General features: G+C 38.9%; 1 protein-coding gene across 2 annotated transcripts in view; it reads left to right on the top strand.

The window, feature by feature from the left end:
* HDAC8 (histone deacetylase 8) overlaps nt 1-26,395 on the top strand; it is a 244,191-nt gene that overhangs the window by 93,825 nt on the left and 123,971 nt on the right. For both annotated transcript variants that reach the window (XM_090264597.1, XM_090264596.1), the window contains exons 8-9: nt 16,570-16,742; nt 19,417-19,511. In XM_090264597.1, coding sequence (XP_090120723.1) covers nt 16,570-16,742; nt 19,417-19,511 — 268 coding nt within the window. The remainder of the gene's footprint in view (nt 1-16,569; nt 16,743-19,416; nt 19,512-26,395) is intronic.

Below are 26,395 nucleotides of genomic sequence, written 5' to 3'. Positions count from 1 at the left end.
GGTCCTTAAAGAAGGACCAAAAGAAAAGACTCTAAAAAAAAAAAAAGAAAAGAAAAGAAAAGAAAAGAAAAGAAAAGAAAAGAAAAAACCATATTGAATAATCAGCTAACAAGTTAACAAGTGCGAGGGTATAGATGTGTGCCAGTGAACTTGCCTGGAGACCGTGACGGTGCAGCTGAGGAGTGAGCTGCAGGTGAAGGCGTCTGTGTGTGCCCACTCCAGGTTGGAAAATCCTGAAGAGGAAGGTGAACTATGGGAGAGGTGTTCAATATATTGGGACTAACAGGAGAAAGGTAACTATGCTATTGAAATATAAGGAAGCCTCACTAACTTGGCCTAATCAGAGAAAAGCAAGTCTGAATCATGGAATGTTTTTAAATGCACTGGACATGCTTAGTAATTCAAGGAAAACTAACAGCACCTCAAGGGAGAGGCTTTACGTATCATTTATAATTAGCATATCAATTATTTGTATATAAAGTGAATGTACAAAAAGTGCATAAAGAGTTTATTCTCTTAAGTAACACAAACATTCCCCAGTGCAATCCTGTTTACACTATTAATTTGCTTAGGCAGCCTTTTTTGTGCCAAGATAGATGTATGTAAGAAATGCTTATTTCCTCAGGGAAGAATGAATCGCTTCCCTGTGTTTAGTCCAGTAACTAAGATGCGGAGCGCCACTTGATTGGTTTGGGATTTCCAGGATACGGAGTTTTGAATTTGCATACAGACCAGAGAGATTTCATATGGAGAAGATCTGGCAGCCATTGCCAGAGACCCAGTTTCCCCATCTGGATTTCATTGAAGTGATCTGGATTTCATCAAGCAACAGGACACTGATCCTAAATGATCCACCAGACACTCTAACGTAGGCATGTTTAAAATACATCCTGCCCCAGAAAAATAACTGTTAAAATATGATGAGTTGGAGTTGTTCTATGTGCAGTACTTAAAAGTAATAAAAATGCATTTCTTTTTAAGTCCCACAAAAACCATGCAATATCAAGTTAATGATGAAAATCAATCCCCAAACTCTTTCTTGCACACCTCATTGTGTGACGGCATTGCAGAGATTTCCAATCATCTGGGAAAGGATATTATGTTTTGATGAGCTGCACCAGGTGCTAACTATATGGCAGGATTTCAGCTTTGAATCTTAGGGAGGCCCTCCTGGGTAAGGGCGAGGGAAGGGCTAGGGGCATGTTTATTGTTAACAAATCGTTATTGTATACCTAAGTTCAAAAATCAGAGCAATGGAACTGAAAAAGAAGATGTATCTGGTAAAGAGGGAGTGTAGAAAACATGATTAAGGAATGAGAAACAGAGATAGAGGCCTGTATCTCTACACATATGTATTAAACTGCTCTGGGTAAATTGTGACTTCTTCACAGGTTTAGAGAGTAAAAGTGAAGTGCACAGAGCATAAGCAGAAGAAGTAAATATACACACAAATGTTGTAACTATGGTTTGGAATGAGTCCAGCTCTCCCCTTCCCTACCCCACCCAGGGGCATCACTATCCAGGGTCTGCAAAAGCCAAATAGCTGTTTTGGCTTCCAGTCTGATTTTTGGCCTAAGAAATCAGAGAAGTAGATTTCCATTTTAATTATATATTCTCTCAACCTCTATCTAACAGAAAGCCACGTGTATGTCTGCCCTCTCTTAAAGTGAATTTTGTGTTTGGTGAAAGGTAATAGATTGGCAGCACTGGAAAAGGAATTACTGTTCTCCCAAAACAAGTATAACCAGGCAGTGACACTGTGAAATTTCTCTCTGCCTTTGGGGAACATTAGAGTACTATTCAGGAAGTCACAGCTATGGTGTGCTATGCTGAGCTCAACAGTACCCTAGTGGGCTGAAAGAATTAGCATAGCACTCCAAGGGCCTGACTTAAGGCCATTCATTTATTCATTCAACATTAGGGAGTGCTTACTATGTACCTGGTGCTAGAAGAAGACTTACAAATGTTCTATCAGTTAATTCTCTCAATAACCATGTGAGGGAGAAACTGTTCTTGTACTACAGAGAAGGAAGCCGAGGTTCAGAGGAGTGATTTATCCAAGTTGCTATGCAAATACTGGATCCAACTTTGTCTGACCCCACATGCAGTGTTCTCCCTGAACTCCATGTTCTGAAAGCCGCAAAGGGGACAGCTGAGACATATGCCCGAATACGACACAGAGAAGAATGTGATCTGTGCTACAGGAGTGGTCCTGGTGGTTTTGGAACGGTGAATCGACCTACCCCTGATCAAACTGTCATTAGTCCAACTAGCCTTAGGATTCATGTTCTTTAAGCCTTCTTTAATTTTTTTTTTAAGCTTAGCTCTCCAAAGCACCCTGCCTGTTGGCCTATCCTATGCCCTGTCCAAATAACATACACCCTGCTTGCTAGGGCCTCTGGCCTTTCAGAGTGAGAAGAACCGAACAGCACTGACGGTTAGTGAAGAGAATGATGATTCAGTCTAGGCCACTGCTAAGGTCCTTTAATTCTGGATGACTCACTTTCCCCTGTGTACATGAGATTGGTTTACTTCAAAGAGGTAGAGAGATAAGTAATAACAAACTAAAAATAGTATAAAGCCCTTTTCGTTGCCAAGGTGACATATAATTGATGAGTAGGACTACTTACCACAAAGCATGTTAGAAAGAGATAGATGTCAATTAGAATCTGCTTTTGAATGTTTACTTATTGATTTTTTTTGAGAGACAGGAAAACATCAATTTGTTGTTCTACTTATTTATGCATTGATTGGTTGCTTCTTATATGTGCCCTGACCAGGGATCAAACCCACACAACCTTGGTGTATCAGGACAACGCTCTAACCAACTGAGCCACCCAGCCAGGGCAGAATCTATGTTCTCATATAATTGGCTCAGCAGTGAGAGAAAAGATGCCCCTGTAAAATGTTAAGAAACTACATTTTGAAAATTAAAACAGCAAAAGCAGTGAAAGGATTGTTTGTTTCTTCGGAGGGTTAGGGGGTTTAGGAGTTTGAGGGTTTTTTGTGGCTTTGGAGGTTTAGTTTTTTTGTTTTGTTTTGTTTTGTTTCTGTACTAAAGATGTTAATGGGACTAGTACAGCTTGTTTATGCTAAAAGTGGAAAGAGAACCATATAGGAAATAATATGTCTTCTGAATATGTCCAAGAGGCACCCCTAGCCCCCCAAAAAATGACACATCGTCCTCATCACAGTGAACCTCCCCACAACCTGCGCCCCGCCCCCGCCCGAATTTCCTGCATCCCTAAACCATTTGTAATAGATACTCAGGAATCAGTGAGGCATTTACCATATGCTGCATCCCCTGGCAGGTTGAGTTTTTGCAGAATGATTTAGCAATGACTGAGTTGAGATAGCACTGAGAGAATTTAGAGAAAATATACCTGTGAAAAGTTGAAGTGCTCCCATTTGAGACCGATTAGTAATGCTTTGGGTCCTTAACTGAATCTCCCTCTGAGTCCCACCCAATACAATGGGTTTTAAATTTCTATTGTAGTAAAGGCTCTGCTGCTGGCAGTAACTTTTCTTGGGCTGACCTTGGGAGGTCACAGCATTAGTAACAAATATTTCTCTCTTTTCTCCTTCTGCAACCTACTCTTCTTGGTTTTTCAACTTTGAATTCCTCATTTCTTTAATCTCTGTTGATGAAGTCTCTAGGGGATGCCAAGAGTGCTTGCTGGAAAACAAAGATGATAAGGCTGGTCTAAACTGGTTTGCAAGCTAGAAGTCAGGCAACCGAAACTGCTGGAAGCTTGCACAGGTCAAAGGTCTAGCTAGAGACGCAAGTTTGGGTTACCAGATCCTACCTCCAGCATTGATTAAGGATAACTATAACACCATTTCTTTGGCATCCCATTGCCCTGGAATTAGAGGTAAAGTTGCACCAGTGAATCTTTTCAAGGCACACGGTAGAAGCTGTGGTCTACCCTGCTGGAATAACAGAAAAGAAAAGCGGTTAATGCTATAATTTGGTTCTCGGGCTTTTCTTTTTATCTAAAAGCATCATTAACATCATCACCCCTGGCTTTTATCCCCAGCAGGCACCAACCGCCTTCCCCAAAGCAATGCCTATAGAAACAGCTGCCACAGCTTCTCTTCCTCATTTGCATAGCCTTGTCTGAAAACCGAGCTGCTGAATACCGAGATCAGGTTTCTCATCACGAAAAACTGCATTTCAAATGAGTATCTTGTGTGTTTATAGGGAAGTCACTAATGTAGTGTAATGAGATGCCTGTCCTCCCCCTCCTCTCTGGGTAAGAGATTTTGTACTTTGCCAGAACCTAAAATTAATGATTTGCAGTGTAGAAAACTGTTACGATGGTTAGGGAAACTTTTCCAAAAGCAATCTGGAGTGATATGCCATTCATTTATTCATTTACTGATTATTTATTGAATGCCCACTATGTATAAAATATTGGTTCTATCCTCAAAAGAAGTTAGTGGAGACGTTATAATTACAGATACATGGGGAAATATACATTTATGTTTATATTCACACACATCTGAATAAAATAAAATGTGAAAAGTTATAAAAACCATAAGAAGTAAAATGTGAGCACTCAAAGGGAGAAAAAACTTCAGAAAAAAAAAGCTTAATTGAGGAGGTAACATTTGATCTGGGTTCTAAAGGGTAGCTAATTACTCTATCTTTGCAAAGTGTGTGAATGTGTATGTGTTTATAAAATCTGGGTCAAGTTTAAATATACAGAGAGTGTAGGAAAAGATGTTCTACACAGATGGCACAGCAAGATCAAAGTCAGGCGAGAATGAGCTATGTACAAAGAAGAGCAGTGGTTTAGTTTGGCTGGACTGTACAGTGCATGAGAGGAATAAGTTGCAAGGAAGATTGGAAAAGTGGGTGGGAGTAACATCATGCTGGAATGCTTAGCTGTGAAAATTTGTACTATATTCTATAAGCATTTGGAGAGCCGCTGAAGGTTTTAGAATGAGGGAATGATATGATCAGAACTTGCTCAGAAAGATAAACACTCAAAGAATAATAACGCTGTGGCTGCTACTGCTATTATATAAAGTAATGTGTGCAAAGCGGCTGGCACCAGAACCTGATGCGTAGTTGCTCAGTAAGGCATGCGAGCAGTTATATTGTAGTAATTCAGAGCATGGATTCTGGAGCCAGGCTGCCTGAGTTCAAAAACTATCTCTGCCCCTCAGTAGCTGTGTGATCTTGTACAGATTTCTTAAGCTCTCTGTGCAGCTGTTTCTCCATTTATAAAACAGGGTTAATAATAATACCTGTCTTATAAATTGTTATGAGAGTCAAGTGAGCTAATACATACAAAGTGCACGGAATAGTGCTGTTTTGAATAAAACACTCAGTAAATGTTATTTGTTGTCATTATTATCATTTTTAATTCGTGAAAGAGATGGAACATGAGCTAGCCTTTAAAGAACAGATATGATGTAGACATGTAGAAAGGTGACTTTCAGACACAAAGAAGTACATGGCCAAAAAAATGGAAACATACTTATAAGAAAGTACAAGGTGAGTGAGGTGAATCATGGATGGTTCAGTTTGCCTATAGAATAATATAGGTTAAGCAGTTATTGGATAATAAGATAAAAAGGTAGGATGGAGTCAGATCATGAAGGACTTTGAATCATAGGCTAAGAATTTTAAGCATTATAAAAGAAAATGGAGGGGCATTGAATGCTTTTGAGTAAAGAAGTGACTTGATCATAACCATCCCTAAGGAAAATTAATTTGATGGTAGTGTGTATGTGATGCATTAGAGAGGTAAGAGACTCGAGGCAGTGAAATTAATTAGGAAGCTATTGGAATCCGCAAAGTAGATCATAAGGGCTGGGTTTGAGTACTGCAGTGGGAGTGAAGAAGAGGAAATGGGAGAGACATTGGTACAAGACTGGTAACTGAAAAGGTGCAGGGAAAAGGAAGAATCAGAAAGATCCTCAGAGTTTTGAACATGGATGACCAAAAAATGGGGTATCATTAACAGAGGTGGGGAACAGAGGAGAAGGTAGGGTGACAGGTTCAGCATGGTTAAAACGGAGCTGTAAGTGACAGATGATTTTGTAGGAATTGACAAGCTGATCCTAAAATGTAAATGGAACTTCAACCCAGAATAGCCAAAACAAACTTGAAAAGAAAGAATAAGGTTGGAAGTCTTACACTTCCCACCTTCAAAACTTACTACAAAACTACTGTAATCAAGATAGTGTGTTGCTGGCCTGAGGGTAGACATAGAGAACAATGGAATAGAGTTCAGAGTCCAGAAATATATACGATCAATTGATTTTACACAAAGGAAATTAATACAGTCAAATGGGGAAAGAATAGTCTTTTCAACAAATGGTGCTGGGACAAGTGGATATCAGCATGCAAAAGAATGAATTTGGATCCTTACCTCACACCATATACAAAAATTAAGTCTACAACATCTGAATGTAAGAGCTAAACTATAAACTCTTAGAAGAAAACCTAAGTGTAAGTATTCATGACCTTGAATTATGCAATGCTCTCTTAGATACGACACCAAAAGCACAAGCAACAACAACAACAATAAAAATAGATTAAGTTGGACTTCATCAAAAATAAAAACTTTTATGCTTCAAAGGACACTATCAAGAAAGTGTAAGAGAATCCATAGAATGGGAGAAAAATTTTGCAAATCATGTCCGATAAGGGACTTATATGTAGAATATATAAACACAACTCAATATTAAAAAGACAACCCAATTTAAAAATGGTCAAAGGACTTGCACAGATGTTACCTTAAAAAAGATATATAGATGGCCAAAAAACACAAGAAAAGATACTCAACATCATTAGTTACCAGTTAAATGCAAATCAAAGCCACAGTAAGATACCACTCTACACTCCCTAGGATAGCTATAACAATTTTTTAAAACCAGAAAATAACAAATGTTGGCAAAGTTGTGGAAGAACTGGAACCCTCATACATTGCTGGTGGAAATGTAACATGGTGCATCCTCTGTGGAGAACACTCTGGTAGTTCCTCAAAAGATTAACCATAGGGTTATCATGTGACCCAACAATTCTACTTATAGGTTTGTACCCAAGAGATATGAAAACTTGTTCAGACAAGAACTTGTACACATATGTCCAAAAGACAGAAATAACTCAAATGTCCATCAACTGATGAATGGATGAAGAAAATGTGGTATGTACAAAAAATGGGATATTATTTAGCCACTTAAAGAAATGAAGTACTGATAGATGCTACAACATGGATGAATGTTGAAAACATTATGATGAGTGAAAGGAGACAATCACAAAAGGCCACATCTATATAAAAGTAAGATTAGACAAACCCATAGGGACAGAAAGATTAGTGGTTGCCAGGGGCTGAGAGATTTAAGAATAGTGGGAATGGGTAGTAACTTCTAATGGGTATAAGGTTTCTTTTGGAGTTTATGAAAATGTTCTAAAATTCATTGTTGTGGTGGTTGCACAACTCTGTGTATACTAAAAGCTGTTGAGTTGTGCACTTTAAAAGGAGGAATTGGGAGACTTCCGGCCAAGATGGAGGTGTAGGTAGACAGGCTGGTCTCTCTCCACGACTAAGAAGGACTACTACTACCTCAAAACTGAAGACAACCAGAAGTTCTAGAAAATCAAGCTGCATGGAAATCCAACAAACAAAGATATAAAGAAGAAATACTCATCCAGACAGGTAGGAGGGGTGGAGCCGGGGCAGAGAGTATGAGATGTAGAGGCAGTGGTGGCCATGGCAACAGCAGCTGTGACCAGCTAGCAGAAAGCACAGTCACATTTAAAAAAGTAGGGACGGGCACTTGGGGAGCAATCCCAGCCCCAGACCAAACTGTGCAGCTCACAGTTCCAGCATCAGGGAAAATAAAGCCTCATTGCTTCTGACTGTGAAAACAGTGGGGTTTGGCGCAGAGGAAGAAACTGCTGGTCTCTCAGCAGAGTCCATTTGTTTAGAGACCCTAACAGTCCTAGAACATCCACAAACTCACCCACTCTGGGAACCACAACCAGGCAACAGCTAGAGGAGTACTAGTCCCATACAGGAAGCAGGAGAAGTGCCTGGAAAAGGGGTGAGTGCTGAGCAAGCAGCATTGTTCCCTCTCAGACCCCTCCCCCACATACAGCGCCACAAGGTGATGAAACAGGTCGCCCCATACTGACGAATACCTAAGGTTCCACTCTTTACAACATAACAGATGTGACAGCTCTACCTAAGACACAGGCAAACACATGAGGCTGTCAAGTTGAGGAGACAGAGAAGTATGGCACAAAAGAGGGAATAGATCGAGGTTCCAGTGGGAGAACTAAGTGATGAGGAGATAGCCAACCTAACAGATGAGGAGATACCCAACCTAACAAACACAGAGTTCAAAACACTGATGATAAACATGCTCACAGACTTGACAGACATGAATGAGTAAAGCAAACGCATAAGAGAAGAAGTGAAGGCTATGCTGAGTGAAACAAAGGAAAATCCAGACAAAACCAATGGTGATGGGGAGGAAACTGGGGTTCAAATCAATGATTTGGAACATAAGGAAGAAATAAACAGTCAACCAATACAGAATGGAGAAACAATTGTAGAAAAGGAGGAGAGGCTTAAGAACTTCTAGGACAACTTGAAACATGCCAACATCCAAATCATAGGGGTGCCAGAAGGAGAAGAGGAAGAGCAAGAAATTGAAAACTTATTTTAAAAATAATGCAGGAAAACTTCCCAAATTTGGTGAAGGAAATAGACATACAAGTCCACGAAGCAGAGTCCCAAGCAAGCTAGACCCAAAGAGGACCACACCAAGACACATCATAATTAAAATTCCAAAGGTTCAAGATAAAGAGAGAATCTTAAAAGCATTAAGAGAAAAGCAGAGAGTTACCTACAAAGGGGTTCCTATAGGACTGTGAGCTGATTTCTCAAAAGAAGCTTTGCAGGCAAGAAAGGCCTAGTAAGAAGTGTTCAAAGAGATGAAAAGTGAGGACCTACAACCAAGATTACTCTATCCAGAAAAACTATCATTTAGAATGGAAGGGCAGATGAAGTGCTTCACAGACAAGGTAAAGCTAAAGGAGTTCATCATCACCAAGCCCTTATTATATGAAATGTTAAAGGGACTTATTTAAGAAAAAGAGGATCAAAATTATGAACATTAAAATGACAACAAACTCACAACTATCAACAGAACCTAAAAAAAACAAAAAAACAAAAAAAAAACTAAGCAAACAACAATAGAAACAGAATCATAGGTATGGGGATCATTTGGAGGGTTATCAGCTGGCAGGGGGAAGGGGGAGAAATGGGGAAATAGTTCAGGGATTAAGACGCATATCTGGTAGGTACAAAACAGACAGGGGGAAGCTAAGAATAATATAGGAAAGGGTGAAGCCAAAGAATTTATATGCACAACCCAAGCACATGAACTAAGGAGGGTGGGATTGCTGGAGGACAGAGGGGTACTGAGCAGAGGAAAGCAAAGGGAAAAGAAATTGGGACAACTGTAACAGTATAATCAACAAAATATTCATAAAAAAAATAAAAGGAGGAATTGGCCCTGGCTGGTGTGGCTCAGTGGATTGAGTGCTGGCCTGCAGACTGAAAGGCTGCTGGTTTTATTTCCAATCAGGGCACATGCCTGGGTTGCTGGCCAGGTCCCCAGTTAGGTGTGTGAGAGGCAACCAGTTGATGCTCCTCTACCTCTCTTTCTCCCTCCTGTCCCCTGTCTCTAAAAATAAATAATACAATCTTTTTTTTTAAAGGAGGAATTTTATGGTATGTGAACATCAATAAAGTTGTTTTAAAAATATGTTTAAAAGTATTTTTTAATGGAGCTGTAGCCATTGATGACCAACTGCAGATTTTTGAGTAGTATCAATTAGAAGTTTCTTCTGAGAGGTTGAAAAGATAACAGAAAAAGGGCTTTTGGATATCATGACCCAGAGGTCTCTTTCCCTTCAAGAGAGCAGTTTCAGTAGAGCAGTTAGATCAGAAACTAGTTTGCAAGAAATACATATAGTTAGCCAGTGAGTGGAAAAATTTGCCAGCACTGAAAGGGGCAGGAGAAAATGGGCAACCTGTGACTTAAAGGAATGGAATCAACAGGAAGGCAGAAACTAAAGATGTAAGGAAGAGCTCATCAGTGATATATGATGGCCCTTAGAGAGACAGGAAACAGGATCCAGTGCTCAGGTGGCAGAATTAGCCTCAAGGAAGAGGAGGACTAAGAGAGAAGGCATTTTCAGGTCAAGAAATGAGGTAGAGGAAGGCATTTATTACACATTCAACCAGCTCAGTCAAGTATGAGGCAGAAAAAGTTTGATGTAGAAAATTAAACATCAGACTTTCTGCCTCATTCATACCTGACTGAGCTGGTTGAAGCTATGTGTAATGAGTCAGCAGTTACCTTTGGAGGGGGAGGAAAAATGGAGAGGGCAATTTTTCACTTTTATTTGATAGACTTTTATGTTCAATTTGTTAGCATGAAGATTTATTCGTTGTTTGTATTTTTTTAATTAGACTAAATACTGCAAGAACTGTAACTGTTTGCCAGTTGGAGGTGAAGCTAAGGATTGCCAAGCTACACAACAGGGAGTGGCACATAGTAATCACTCAATAAATGTTTATGGAATTTGTTGAACTGAAGTTATAAGCACAAACTATAGAGCAGGCAACGGGTTTGATTTCTCCACTTTCTCCGGCAGAAGAAAGCAGAAAATTCTGACAGTGTGATTTATCCAAGGGCTTAAGCATTGACAAGGCAAGAATGACAAAGGTGTGAGAGAATTAAGTATATGCTAGTAGAAGTTATTGAAATGATTAACCGTATTCTCCAAAATGAGTAGTAAAGCAAGTAAGGTCAATAGATAGGCCTGTGGACCTTGAAAATAGGAGAAAGACTAGGAAAAAAGGAGTTCTAATGAGAATAAAGAGCATATTCAATGGGAGGAGCATAGAAAGACAGATCATTGTACACAGAAAATATAGTTTAGAGTTCAAGGTCTCAGAAATGGAGCTATTCCAAGTGCTTCCTTGCCAGGCCCCGAAGGGTGGCTATGCCTGGGGATAACTAAAGCAGAGTTCAGGTGGGCATCACTGTTCCAAAAGTGGTGAAACTGTGATGTCAGAGAATTAGAAGGGTCAGGCCTTATTATTCAGTACAGTAAACCCATTGCCGAGCCTAGTGCCTGATATAGAGTAGGCATTTAGTAGATGTTTGTTGGAAGGAAGGGAGGAAGGGAGGGAGAAAAGAGGGGAGGGGTGGGGAGGAAAGAGTGAATATTACAACACTCATAGTTATTTGTTTTTCTGTCTTCTTCCCCTACTGGACCATAAGCTCCTTGGGTCTTACTTATTTCTGTATCTGTAGTACCTTGCATGGGGAAGAGTAGGTGCTTGAATCAAGATTTTACAGAGTGATGGCTGTAAAAAGGAAGAAAACCTTACCTTTTGCAACAGCACAGATGGACCTGGAGAGTATTATGCTGAGTGAAATAAGCCAGGCAGAGACAGACAAATACCATATGATCTCACTTACATGTGGAATCTACTGAACAAAATAAACAAACAAAATAGAAACAGACTCATAGATACAGGGAACAGACTGACAGCTGTCAGCGGGGAGGGAGGTTGGGGGCTGGGTGTAACAGGTGAAGTAGATTAAGAAAAAAAACTCCTGGACACAGACTACAGTATGGTGATTACCAGAGGGGGAGTGGGGGTGGGGACAGGTAGAAGAGGGTAGAGCAAGATGACTGGTGGCGAAAGGAGACTTGACTTGGGGTGGTGAACACACAGTACAATATACCGATGATGTATTATAGAGTTGTACACCTGAAACCTATATAATTTTATTAACCAACGTCACCCCAATCAATTCAATGAAAAATAAAAACTACGTAGGGGAAAAAAGATTTTAGTCAACGAGTGGATATTGAACCGCAGAGAATGATGAGAAGGAAAAGAGAGACAAAAATTGTGAACCAAGCGCTAAAATCCTCAAGAGAGGTGAAAGCGTACATTGTAGGTGTACAGATAAGAAATTTCATACTATTTGAGTAGTGTAAGCAAGTGACACTGATCTCAAAAAAAGGAGAGACTGACGACAGGGAAGAATGTTGAATTGGGAAGTAGTGAGAGGAAAAGGGAGATTCCTTTGTCTCCTGCCTCCTTCCTGTGATACAGGAGGAACACACACACTCTGTTTTCTCCTTTGACACTTCCCACCCAGTCAATCACCTAGCTGTCTCATATTTTTTCCAAATTTGCCTTACCTCGCCTCCTGTTGCTTTTGTGCCTAGAATACTTTAATACCATTTTTACTAATCTCTCTGTCTCCAGACTTTCATTGGCCTTACATGCAACAGCAAAAATCAAATTTCCTCAGTATTCATTTTCAGCAACATCAGTACTTAGCTCATACTTTTTATTTATTTATTTTTAGAGAGAGGGGAAGGGAGAAAGACAAGGAGAGAAATATCAATGTGTGGTTGCCTCTCGCATGCCCCCAAGTGGGGACCTGGCCCGCAACCCAGGCATGTGCCCTGACTGGGAATTGAACCGGTGACCCTTTGGTTTGCAGGCCAGTGCTCAATCCACTGAGCCACACCAGCCAGGGCACTTATCTCATACTTTTCCAGTGGGTCTCATTTGACTGTCAAACCAAATGAAAACTTCCAGTCTCGAATTTAAAAACGTCCACCATATAGCCCTCTATGAGCTGTCCTCATTTCCTGTTGCCTTGACATTTAGACCGTCTACAAAATACCGCACTTTTTCAAAGCTTCTAATTACCCTTTCTATACCCATCCTAATCTTTTATTTACTTTTCTTTCTAGATAATCTTAGATTCACAAGAGATTGCAAAGAAATGTACAGGGAAGTCCCATTCACATTTCCTCCACCCTCCTCCAATGTTGACATCTTACACAATAATAGTAACAATACCAAAATTAAGAAGTTGACACTGGTGCAATCCATAGGGCTTATTCAGTTTTCTCCAGTTATACACGTACTGGTGTGTGTGTGTGTGTATGTGTGCGTGTGCGCACACGCTGTTTGTGGCTTTGTATAACCACAACTACTTCCACAATCAGAATAAAGAACTGTCCCATCACTACAAGGTTCTGTCATGCCACCACACCCATCCCTAACCCGTGGCAACCACTCAGCTATTCTCCGTCTCTCTAATTATTATTTCACAAATGTATGTAAGTGGAATCGTGCAGTATAGATTTGGGGATTGCCTTTGTTTGCCCAGCATAATCCCCTTGCGATCCATTCAAGTTCTTTTACAGGTATCACCAGTTTGTTTCTTTTTACTGATGAGCAATATTCCAATGGTATGGGTATCCCACAGTTTGTTTAACTATTCACTTGTTGAAGTATATCTGAGTTGTTTCAAGTTTGGATTGGTTCAAATAAAGCTTCTATGAACTTTTATATACAAGTTCATATATGAAAAAGTCTTAATTTCTCTTGAATAAATGCCCAAGAATTCAATTGCTGGATCATACAATAAGTCTACTTTTAGTTTTGACAGGAACAGCCAAGTATCTTCCAGAGTGGCTATTCCATTTTACATTCCACACTACCACCCCACAAGGTATGTGTGATGTAGCTTTTCCACATCCTCACCAGCAACTGATGTTACTACTCTTTTTTCATTTTAGCCATTTGGATAGGTGGTTCACTGTATTTTTCCTCATCTTTTAAGACCTAAGTCAAGAGTTATCCCTGTAGAGCCCTTTCTAACATCATTTGAAAACATTTATTACTCTCTCCTCTGTACCGTCTCTGATACTTCATTTATCATTGTGTTTTAATTATTTATTGACATAGTCAGAGTCTTTCCCTCTGCTGTGAGCCACATGAAGATAGGAACTGTGCCACATTCATCTTTGTTCCTGCAATATCTGGTAGAGTTACAGCTGGACACACAGAGGGCACTCCATTAATGTGTGCAAAGTGAGGACAAAGTGAATGAGGAACCTTCATAGGGTTTTCCATAGTGGCTGCACCAGTCTGCATTCCCACCAACAGAGCACTAGGGTTCCTGTTTCTCCACATCCTCGCCACCACTTGTTTGTTGATTTATTCATGTTAGCCATTCTGGTGGGTGTGAAGTGGTATCTCATTGTGGTTTTAATTTGCATCTCTCTGATTATTAGTCACATTGAGCATTTTTTTCATGTCTGTTGGCCATCTGGATGTCCTCCTTGGAGAAGTGTCTATTTAGGCCCTTTGTCCATTTTAAAATTGGATTGTTTGTCTTCCTGGTGTTGAGCTGTATAAGTTCTTTATATATTTGGAAATTAACCCCTTATCAGACAGCTGTCAGAGGGGAGGGGGGACTGAATGAAAGAAGGAGAAGGGATTAGCCAAAGAGCATATATGCATGAGCCATAGACACAGACAACAGTGTGTTGATGGACTGAGGGAAAGGGGAGTGCGGGAGGGGGGGCAAAGGCAGGAGAAGAGGACTTCTGTAATAACATAAGCAATAAAATAAAGTAAAAAAAGGAATGAATGTGAAAATGCTAGTCTTTCTTGCCTCTCCCCCTGCTCCCCGTTATGCTATAAACCTTTATAGAACAGAGATCATTCCTTCCACTGTGTCTCACAGCAGCAGCTAATAGGGAGCTCTGTACATGTAGGTGTTCAATAAATGTTGGCTAACTCTTCAGGTGGCTTATCGTCTCTCTGCTCCCAGGAGATAAGCACGTGAAAGAGAGGATAGGTCTGAGTATTCCTGTATTGAATATCGTATGTCATAAGTTTTATAATATTTTATAATCGCCACAGTCACTCAATATTTGTCTGCATAGATGAGAAATCAAAACAAAACTGCCTTTTGAGTCAAAGAATGGCTCTGCAGCTGAGCACTTTTCAATAGTTTCAATGCCCTTGTTACATACGAATTTGAGAGATCGGCATTTTATATCCCTGAGTTCCTTCTGCAGTTTCAGAAGGATCTGGGCTTTTTCTGTTTTTGCTGCACTGGTATAATTTGACATGTTGACTGTGAAGGGGTTATTAACCCCAGCATTTTTAATCACTTTTCGACTCTGCATTTTCTCAACTCTGAAGTATGTTAATTTGCACATGTTTATATGTCTCTGTGAGAGTTACTCAGGCCCTTGAGTACTGGTATATGTTTTGTCTGGGAACTAGATTGTAAGCCCCTTGAGAGCAGGGACCTTATAACTCCAAGAAATGCATTCTGGACATTGTCAGTGTTCAATTAATGATAATACTTGAAACCAGACTAAGGTCATCTGTCACATTGACAACTTCCTTTTCACTTATAAGGCTTCTGACTTGAAGAAAAGCTGTTAGGTTGATTTGATAGCATTGAATGATTCTACCTAAAATTATGCTCACTCTTACCCACTACAGTTTGTTCTCTAGGCTGTTTTCAGATTTATAATTTTCAACCAGTTGTTGCAGTTCCCTTCCCATAATACTCTGGTTATGTATGAATTAGGAATGGCTGCATTTCATAACCCAGAAATCCTTTACCATAATAAAAATTAAGCTGATAATGTTTATGCTTTCAAAGCATGTAGTTCTCTTTTTTTTTTTTTACCCTGGCTGGTTTGGCTCAGTGGATTGAGTGTCGGCCTGCGAGCTAAGTGTCGCTGGTTCGATCTTCCAGTCAGGGCACATCAGAGAAGGAAAACTCTGACTCCAAAAAACCTCCGCTGCCTTGCGGCATACCTCTTCTGGGGAAAGGCTAAGGGAGTAAACCCCGACAGAAAATCCGGAGCCGGAGTCCCTAAGGCGGTTTGACGTTGTAGTCAACACCGGCAACTCCTGCGGCGCACCTGAAGCCAAGCTGTATTGACTCCGTCTTTCCCTTGGATCCTTCAGCTGCAAAGAGAGGGGGTGTCTGCTGCATGGGCAACAGCAGACCCTCCATATCACCCTGCCCAGGCTCTGTAGCTTCAGCTTCACTGGAGAGGACACTCCAGCGTCATTGCAAGATGTCGATTTAACACGGGAGGAGACAGATACCGTGTCACTCCCGAGTCGGACTGCACAGCCATTCTCGGCGGTGCAGATAGACTCTTAAGAAGCTACACCATCGTCTCTCGAGACGGACGGCTGCCGACGACGACGAGTTCTCTTTACCAGCCCCCAGTGATAACTAGGTGACAAGCTCAAACTATGTTGACAGTCCTAATTATCATAACTAATCCTTACTAACTAGTCAATATATATGCCTTATTTTCCCAGAGTGTAAAACGGAGTAAATGTGTACACTGTGTACTATGACTATTGAAGTTAAATTAATATGAATGTTTCAAGGCAGTCTTGAGTTCTAAAATTCAGGACAGATTTGGTCCTTGGTGAGTGGGGAGGTGTATAGAATTTTTTTGTAAGTCACTTTACTGAGGTATAATTGACATACAGTCTGATTCACCCTTTTCAATGGAAAGTTTGATGAGTTTGACAAGTTGGATATTTTTTCCTTTACTATTTCCTGATTCAGTTCCACCTCCCACTGGCCCCACCACCATCATCACCCCTAGACCAAATTGACCTATCATTCTCTGACATTTTGTATTCTTTCTCTTTTCTACAGTGTACTAAAGGAGGTCTACATAGCCTTTAATCCCAAAGCGGTGGTCTTACAGCTGGGAGCTGATACAATAGCCGGGGATCCTATGTGCTCCTTTAACATGACTCCAGTGGGAATTGGCAAGTGTCTTAAGTACATCCTTCAGTGGCAATTGGCAACGCTCATTTTGGGAGGAGGTGAGTACAAATGGAGGTCACCCAGGAGAATTTGTGAACCTTCCTCTACATTGTATTTATTGACACTGAGGAAAACTGGACTTTCTTAGATTAGATGGTATCAACCTGCCTGTGGTCCAGAAGCCTGAGTCAGTGAATTCTGCTACCTTCACAGTTCAGCATAAAGAAGTATTCTTGACACACTTCTGCTCAGTTTGGTGTGTGCATTGACTCCTTGGCACGCTGAAGTAAAATGTTCAATTCCTGAAGCAAAGGTCTTTGGGTTAAAGGTGACACCAGATCTTATTAAGAATAGAGGATGTTAACAGTGGACTTTGATCCATCTCCTCTCAGTGTAGTCTCAGTTCTAATAAATAATCTTATGGAATAATACCACTAAAATTCTAACCCCACTCAAGTATGTGTAGTAAACACATGAGTTCATTAAGCCTAAACTGAAATCAGAAATGGCTTATGCCCCCACCTGCCTAAAAAAAAAAAAAGCATAGATTTGTTACAATAAAGTAAAATTGAGAAATCTAAAGAGTCTATCGGACATTCTTGCCCTCAGTGTGTACTGATGTTTTATATTACCTAACTAACAGAAAGCTGAGTCTGTTCAGTAGAAGCATTTACACATCTATGAAAGGGACCTTTCACAACCTCAGCTACCTTTGCAGATGCCTTACTTAGAATTTTCTATCTGCCTGGCACAATCTTTATTTTATTGGATGAGGTGATCAATGTGTTAAAATAACATGGTTAGACTGAGCTTAAAATGTGTGTATCATGGAACAGCTAATAGTTTGTTGTTTTGTCAACCTGTTGGAAAAAACAAAATTAGAGGAGACTGTAGGAAGGCCTTATAAATATGAGTGAGCATTCAGTACAAATACACAAGCCTGGTCCTCTGGCAGCCTCAGACTCTAGAGGGATCAAATTAAAGGTGCTTACAAGAGACAGCTTCTTATAAAAAGCCAGAAAGAAATGTATTAACTTCACCTCAGGGAAAAGATAACATTGATAAGTACTGTGTGACATATTACTTTCCTTGACGGCACGAAGGATGGTGATTAAGATACAGGTACAGTTAGGGGAGAAGAAAAAAAATCCCTTTTCACAATATATATCTGTGAAAATTCAACTTTTGTTCACATTTTCAAAGCCTCTTAGCTTTTTCAGCCCAAAGTTTTGGCTTTTGAAATATGTGTATTCTTGAAAATGCCTGTGCATAAATGGACTTTTTGGAAATCATATGGTATGTACACCAGAGAGAACTTATTATTAAGGCCTGTAGTGACTCTTTTTGGAAATCAAGTAATCATTCCCAGTAAGTTGACCTTAGAAATTCAAATTTGCCACATCAGGAGTATTTTAAAGCAATACCTGTCATATTTCATTTAAATTTTCAACTCCCAATAACACTTACAGAATTCATGGAGTTGACCACATCCCCAAGGTACAGTGGACCTTAATGAGGCCAAAAGACACTGTCCAGAAGCCCCAGCATCCCTGACCTTTCAAGGAATAGAAATACTTAAGAAAAGGGTAACCATCTGTCCCAATTTATACATGTTATCCCAGTGTAATTGTTAATAGTGTCCCTTTTTACTCTTAAAAGTGTACCATTTGGCCCTGACCAGTGTGGCTTAATTGGTTGGGCATCATCCCACAAAATGAAAGGTTGCGGGTTTGATCCTCAGTCAAGGCACGTACAAGAGGCAACCGATCGATGTTTCTCTCTCGCGTCAATGTCTCTCGCCCTCTTGTTCTCCCTCCCTTCCCTCTCTCTATAAATAAATAAGTAGGTAGATAGACAGGTAGATAGATGAATAGATAATTTTTAAAAGTGTACCATTTTGGATGATACATTTTATGGTTACCCTATCTAAAATAGACTAGGTTAGATTTTCCTCAGGCTGCCCTGAGGTTAGGAAATCATTCCATTTTATCCTTACACTCTTGGAATTTAGCTAAAGGCCAATGTTCTAATGCTTACGTGGCCAAACACATCTATTCAGAACAAAAATATGCTGATGATTAGCCAGTTAATATGGCTTCTGGGTGACTGTGACAGGACCTGACGAGATGGGTCAGAGTGTCAATCAACAGTCCCTTCCTCTTCTCATTCTCTTTGATCTCTGCTACTAAGCCTGCATTTTGTGAAGAAGAGGAATGCTGATTTTAAAAGGAGGAAGTCTGCTTCTGTTAGTATTTTCCTTTTCTCTTCCCTGGATGTACCCTAGGGCTATATATGCCAATAGATTTAACATACAAACCACACCCAGCAGTCATCTTATAGAATCACTGCAAAATTCATCACAGAAACCTTCACATTAGGTAGGTCACCTCAAGAGATCCAGGTTCCAGGGATCTCATTCTTGCCAGTGACTCTTGCTGGAATTGAGGAGCTTAGCATCCTCAGATGCATATTTGTTCAGTGACGAGGACCTTTTTAATCTTTGTAGACCTTGAATTCTCCAGTTCCACACGGTGCATGGTCTGACTGGTCCACTAAATTCTGCCTACTAGGTGGTTTAAAAATATAAAGGGATGTGTGGGTGAAATTCTGCAACTTGAAGTTGTCTTTTGAGCCCTTTTATTGAAACATTTTTCCCTCCTTCCTTACCCTTCTTCCCTCTCCTGCTGTTTTGTGACTATTCTTTCCTAACTTCACAATTCTTGGTGGAGACAGGAGGCTATAACCTTGCCAACACGGCTCGATGCTGGACATACTTGACCGGGGTCATCCTAGGGAAAACACTATCCTCTGAGATCCCAGATCATGAGGTAAGTAAGGCTCTGACAAGTCCTCTCTTCTTTAAGGGGAAGAGCTGAGTCATTCCACCTAATCAAAATCACGTCCTCACTACTCAATACCGTTTTGTTGAGAGACACTCCAGTAACAATAACACACTGTCTTGGCAGAATAGTGGACTCTTGTTCCAAAATATCCAAGACCTTCTGCCTTTTTTACAAGAGATCTCAAAGGCCAACCAACTTTAATTTCTCAATTAATTACAGAGACTGTGGGAAGGGGTCACCTGTTCACACAAAGAACTCTTTGGAATATGTGCATATTTTCATCCCCTACCTCAAAAAAGAAGGGGCACTTTTCTCAATGTATAAGCTGGGTTCTGGTCTATCTTTAAAAAGTCCCATAGGCAGTATGTTGCACCTATGTTCTTTGGTGGTGGTCCTGGTCTCTCAGTTTCCTTTGAGTAATGGTAAAACTTCAGAAACAAAGACTCACCTCAAAGACAGGTCTGGTGTTTTTCCACTGATTAGTGGTAAACAGAGGTTGGGGCAGGAACATCAAAATGTGAATCCTGTCATTTGAACCCTCACCATTTTCTTTAATCATATGAGATGGGGTTTATGTTTTCCAAAGCAAAGATGTCTGTTCTATTTTTCCCAAAACAGGTGAATAAAAAGCTGTCTGGGCCCTGTGAGTGTGCTGATAACCCCTTACCCAAAGGTGTATCCCTTCTCTTCCCACCTACCTCCACACCTGGCAGGAAGCATGTTATCACAGATCAGGATGTGTAGCTGCAGGCCTAGACTGTGTGACTTTATAATAATGAACCCATACCTACCTTCCCACTTTCTCAAGCCAATTCTCAAGGTGTAGAGATGCTACTTTGGTTATAACATTTTGATTCCTGCAAGATGCAGAAGCTGTGCACTTGGGAGCATTATGTTTTTGAAAGTTACTATTGTTTTTAAAATTAGAAACAACTTAAACTAATTTTCTTCCAATTGTCTTCTAACCACAGATGAGGTATAATGCGTACCTCACAAAGAACACTCAATGTATCTAGAATACAAATAGAAGGCAAACTATAATTTGAGACAATTCGCTGGTATCACAGTTAATAGAAGTCTCTTTCCTTGACTTGACTTACCTTGATTCAGTATTTGAAAGCTTATGAGATGTAAAAGTAAGTGAACAAATGTAATCATTGTTATTGCTGTGGGAATATCTCAGATTGCATTATAATTTAAAGCAATGAGACTTGAAAAACTGATCAAGTTTTGTCAAAAAACAGTTTTAAGCATATACAAGCCTGAGTTGAAAATGTGTTTTGTTCCTAGGAAACAATGCAAATCCATAGATTCATCTGTCTTAAAAGGTTGATAAAATTTTAGTAAAAATGAATATACTGCCTCTGGCACATTGGAGAAGCTATGTGCCTCAATAGGTGTGGGCTTGACCTTATAGACAGACATGTCCTGTCTTTATACTGATATATTCTACCAGATTAAATGAGATACGATGTACGTCAAGTGCCTAACATAGTTCTTGGCACATAATAGGCATCTTTGAAATCTAAATTTTCTCCTTCCCCTTTGCACGTTTCTAATGACTTCTTAAAACCAGACATTTATGACTTTGTCATTCATAAATGTGTCCAAACCCTTTTTGAATCCCTTCTGTCAATATCCTTCTGGTATTAGAGATGTGAGTCATCCAAGAAGGAACAAAGAAAAAATTGAAATGACAGTCTTCCAAGTACAATAAGGTAATATTTTCATAAAAATTGCCAAACATAGACTCCACAGTGTGAAGGCATATATAAGTCTTGTGCCGCAATACATATTTGCACACAAGTATGCTTGTGGTCCTCTGTGATCATATCAACAAATGATAGATCAAAAATATTTATTAAGCACCCTTTGTGTGCCAGGCACTATTCTAGATGTCTTGGAAGATGCAAACACACCAAGACCTTATCTCCTACTTCAAGCAGCCAGGAAGGTGGGTAGTACAAGTGCTGGAGGAATGTGTAGATATACAAATAATGATATTACAGAGCAGAATAAGAACCACAAGACAGTAGGAACAATGGCTATGGAGATGTGCATCAAATATAAACATGATACAAAGGAGTGTACAAAATACTCTGCCCTCCAGGAGCTGAAAATACAATTGAGAAATATAGTCAGTGACAAGGTCAAGACAGTGCAGCAGCCAGCCACAGTCTGGCTGACTCCCTCACTGTCTTCATTCTCAATCTTGGGCTTTTGTTCTTCTGTCTCCTTGGGTAATAATCCTCCTCCTCCTCCTCCTCCAAATGTCTCTCCCCGCATCTCTTTACTGTCTTCCTAGGTCCAGCTTCAAGCCATATGCCTTTAATAACCTTAAATATACCAAAACCCTTTCAGCTCTTTCTTCACATTTATTTGTCAGATGTCTCTTAATTCATTTTAACAAATATTCATTGGGTCACTACTACTTGCCAGGCCCTATTCAAACCTGGATTCAGGGATACAAAGACTAACAAGATAAACCCAGTGCCCTAAGAAATCTCATCATCTAATAAAGGCAACAGAATAACGCACTCAAATCTAAGACAGATGAGCATAGAGGAAACGTTCCATCAAAACTTTGAACTGAAAGTTGGAAGCTGACTGGGAGTTTGCCAGGTGAAGAAGTGGGAAAGGCATTCTAGGCAAAGGGAAACAGAGACTGGAAAGAACCTGGTGCCTCATGGGACCACTGAGAAGTCTGATATAAAAGTAGAACATAGGGTTTATGAAAGAGAATGGGAAGGAGAAAGGCTCGAATGGAAATTGGGGCCAGATCCTAAAGACCCTTTGCTACACTAAAGAGCTTCACTTTATTTTTACTGTGAAAACAGATGAGCGTTGGATTTTAGAAAGCTCACTTGGTAGAGCATGCAAGATAAATTGCAAAGGAAGAGACTTGAGAAAGGCAAACCTGCTAAGAAGTTCAAGTACACTCCTGTAACACTTACAGTCTGCACCATTCATTGGGTCATTTGTGTTTGGGTTGTCTGCGTCCCCCCTCCATGCCTAGCACAGTGTTAACCACCCACCTCGTTGGTGTTGAGTCATTGAATGAACAACTGAATCAATGAGTGATTGAATAATATGTGTCTCAACATTCACATTTGAAAACTTCTATTTTTAAGATGGAACAATTGGATGTGTAATTTAGCCTTCTTTCTGGAAACAGTTTAATTCTAATAGTAACTACCCATCCTTTGCAGAAAGTACCAGGTGGATACCAGCTGTAGGAAATAGATGTATTCATTGGAAAATGCTAGATCACCAAATGAAGGGAAGGGACTTGGGAGGGCAAGCCCAGCACAAATGTATTCAATAGAAGTGATTAGTGGTGAGATTTCAATCATAATCCTCATGAGATACAAAACAAGTGATGCTATAAAGCCAGCGGTCCAGGTGTTAGTCCCAGGCCAGGAATTGCGGAGCCAGGTTAGTCAGCCAGGCATGGAATAAGGAAATAATTCCAGCTGGAAGAAGCATTGGGCCCAGCTGGGAAAGCTGAGAGGCGTGGAGCCTGCCCATATGACTGGCCCGGGTATGCCTACCGTAGGGATAGCCCACAGGTGACATGGGGTCCCATAAAAAACACCAGTGATGGCTAATTTAGAAAATCACCCACTCTGTGCAATAAGGCTTATGGGCTATTATATATAAGAATGTTCTGTAATCCAGTAATACTATTTGGATCCTATGATCTAATATATAGTAAGGCAGTTATACTGTATCATGCATGCACATATATGTATATCAGTTATATGTATATACCTGAATCATAACATGGGTTTCTAAACAAAATTTAGTGAACAAAAATATTTCCTTAGCCAGCCACTTTTGATGGACTGTTAGGTAAACTATGCCTCATTCATACGAGGGAATATATGTAGCCATTGAAAAGAATTAACTTGATTTACATATTAATGTAAAATAGTCTCACAGTGCAGTTTGTAGATTACATTGAATCTGTAACTTGATATGGGGAGAAATTATATTTTAACAATATTTAATCTTTCAGTCCATGAATTTGCTATATCTTTTCATTTACTTGTGTTTAATTTCAATTTTTAATTTATACCTTTCAGCAAACAGATCATGTACAAATTTTGTTAAATTTATTCCTACTTCATGATTTTGATACTATTATAAATGGCAGATTTAATTCCAATTTCCAATAGTTTGTTGCTAGAATATAGAAACACAATCAATTTTTTATAATGATCTTGAATAATGTAACATTGCTAAACTCATTACTAGTAGCTTTTTTGTAGATTCCTTAGCATGTTCCATGTATACAAACATGTCATCTGTGAATAAAGAGAGTTTTACTTATTTTTTTTACAATTTTCATGATTCGTATTTCTTTTTCCTGCCTTATTATACTGTTTGGGACCTCCAATGCAATGTTGAATAGAAGTGATGAGTGAACATCCTTGTCTTGTTCCAATCACAGGGGGAAAGCCCTTAATCTTTTACTATGAAGTGTGCAAGTGTGATGTTAGCTGCAGGGACTTTTTTTTTTTTTTTTTTGGTAAATGTTTTTATTAGATTGAGAAAGTTTCCTTCTCTTCCTGATTTACTGAGAATTATTCTCACAAATGAGTGCTGGATTTTGACAACTGCTTTTTCTTCATCTATTAAAATGATCTTATGGTGTCCTCTTATTCTGTTAATATAGTAAATTGCATTAATTGTTGTTTTATTTTAATATTAAACTCACCTTGCATTCCTGGGATAAACCCTACTTGGCCATGGTATGTTATCGCCTTTACATATTGCTGGATTTAGTTTGCTAAAATTTTGTCAGGAAATTTTGTGTCTGTGTTTGCAAGGGATGTTGACCTGTTGTTTTCTTCCCTTGTAATGTCTTTGTCTCGTTTTACAATGAGGGCAATGCTGATCCTATAAAATGACCTAGGAAGTATCCCTGCCTCCTCTATTTTCTGAAACACTTTATGTAAAACTGATACTATGTCTTACTTAAATATTCGATAGAATTCACCAATGAAAACATTTGAGCATGGAGTTTTCTTCATGGGAAGTTTTTAAATTATGGATTCAATTTCTTTAATAGTTATATGGCTATTCAGATTTTCTATTTCTTCTTGTTTCCATGTCGATAATTTGTCTTCAAAGAATTTGTCGATTCATTCAGAATATTCCCTTATTATTATTTTAATATCTGTAGGAGCTGTAGTGATATCCAGTCTTTCATTCCTAGTATTGCTAATTTCTGTTCTTTTTCTCTTGATAATTTTAGCTTGTGGTTTATCAGTTTTATTGAACTGTAGGGTTTTTCCTCAAAGAACCAGCTTTTAGTTTCATTGACTTTATTTTTCTCTCTTCTATTATTTCCACCCATATCTTTGTTATTTCCTTGTATTTATTTTTAGTTCTTTTTCAAGTTTCTTATGATAGAAACTTAATTCATTGATTTTAAACATTTCCTCTTTTCTAATATAAATATTTTAGGCTATAAATTTTCATCTAAGCACTGCTTTAGCTGTATCCCACAAATTTTGATATGTTGTCATTTTTATTTGGTTCAAAATATTTTCTAATTCTCTTCTTTGACTGATGGGTTGTTTAGAAGCATGGAGTTTTAAAAATTAAATTCCAAATATTTTATGACTTTCCAGATATCTTTCTATTTATATTAATCTTAATTTAAGTTTGTTTTGCTCAGGTAACATAATTTGCATGATTTTAGTACTTTTATGTTTACTGAAATTTGTTTTATGACCCAATGGATGATCTATCTTGGTGAATATTTCATATGCAATTTGCAAAAAATGGGTATATTGGATCCTGTTTTCTACCATTATCAGTTAGGTCAGGTGGGTTAAGACTGTTGTTTATGTCGTCTATATCCCTGGTTTTCTGTGTGCTTGTTCTGTCAATTACTGAGAGAATTGAAATCTCCAACCATGATTTTGGATTTGGCTGGTTTTTGTTTTAGTTGTATCGGTTTGAGTTTCATGTAGTTTTCAAGCTTTGTTATTAGATGTATACAGTTTTAGGGTTGTTATATGTTCTTGATGAACCGACCCTTTATTATTATGAAATATCCCACTTTATCTCTAGTAATATTCCTTCTTATGAAGTCTACTTTGTTTGATTTTAATATTGTCACAGCTATTTCCTTATGATTATTATTTGTGTGGTATATTTATCTCTGTCCTTTTAACCTATCTGTATCTTCATATTTAAATTGTTTTTCTTATAGAAGCATATAGTTGGGTCCTGATTTTTTTTTATCCATTTTGATAATCTTTGCCTTTTTGTTAGGGTTCCTAGATCACAGACCTTTAAGTGAATTATTTATATATTTAGGTTTAAATCCATCTTTCTATTTGTCCTGTATATTCTTTGTTCCTTTCTTTTATTTTCCTGCCCTCTATTGAATTAAATAAATATTTTTAAGGATGTCATTTATCTCTTTCACTTGCTTTTTAGCTATAACTTTTTTGGTGGTTGCTCTGAGGTTTACAATATGCATTTTTAACTTATCATAGTCTACCTTCAAATACTATTATACTACCTCATGTACAATATAGCACCCTTATGACACCCTTTTCCTTCCTTTGTGCTATTGTAGTCAGATAGTTTACTTTTGCATATGTTATGAATTCCATAATATATTTACTGTCCTGCCTTAAAGAGTCAATTCTATTTTTCTAATTTTTAAAGTATTTATCAATTCATTTAAAATAAGACTAATAAATCCAGTACATGTTAGCACAGATAGTGTGTTGTGATTTTTAAAAAACCTGTATTTTCCAAGACAAAAGGAAATTTCATGAGAAGAATAACATTGCTATACATTTGTGCACATCTGTAACACCTGGCTATAATAGATGACAGTTTAT

Source organism: Furipterus horrens, unplaced genomic scaffold (genome assembly GCF_987537825.1).
Source record: "Furipterus horrens unplaced genomic scaffold, mFurHor1.1.pri manual_scaffold_17, whole genome shotgun sequence".
Classification (NCBI taxonomy): Eukaryota; Metazoa; Chordata; class Mammalia; order Chiroptera; family Furipteridae; genus Furipterus; species Furipterus horrens.
Note: the sequence above shows the minus strand (reverse complement) of the source record. Positions and strands in the feature narration are given on the sequence as shown.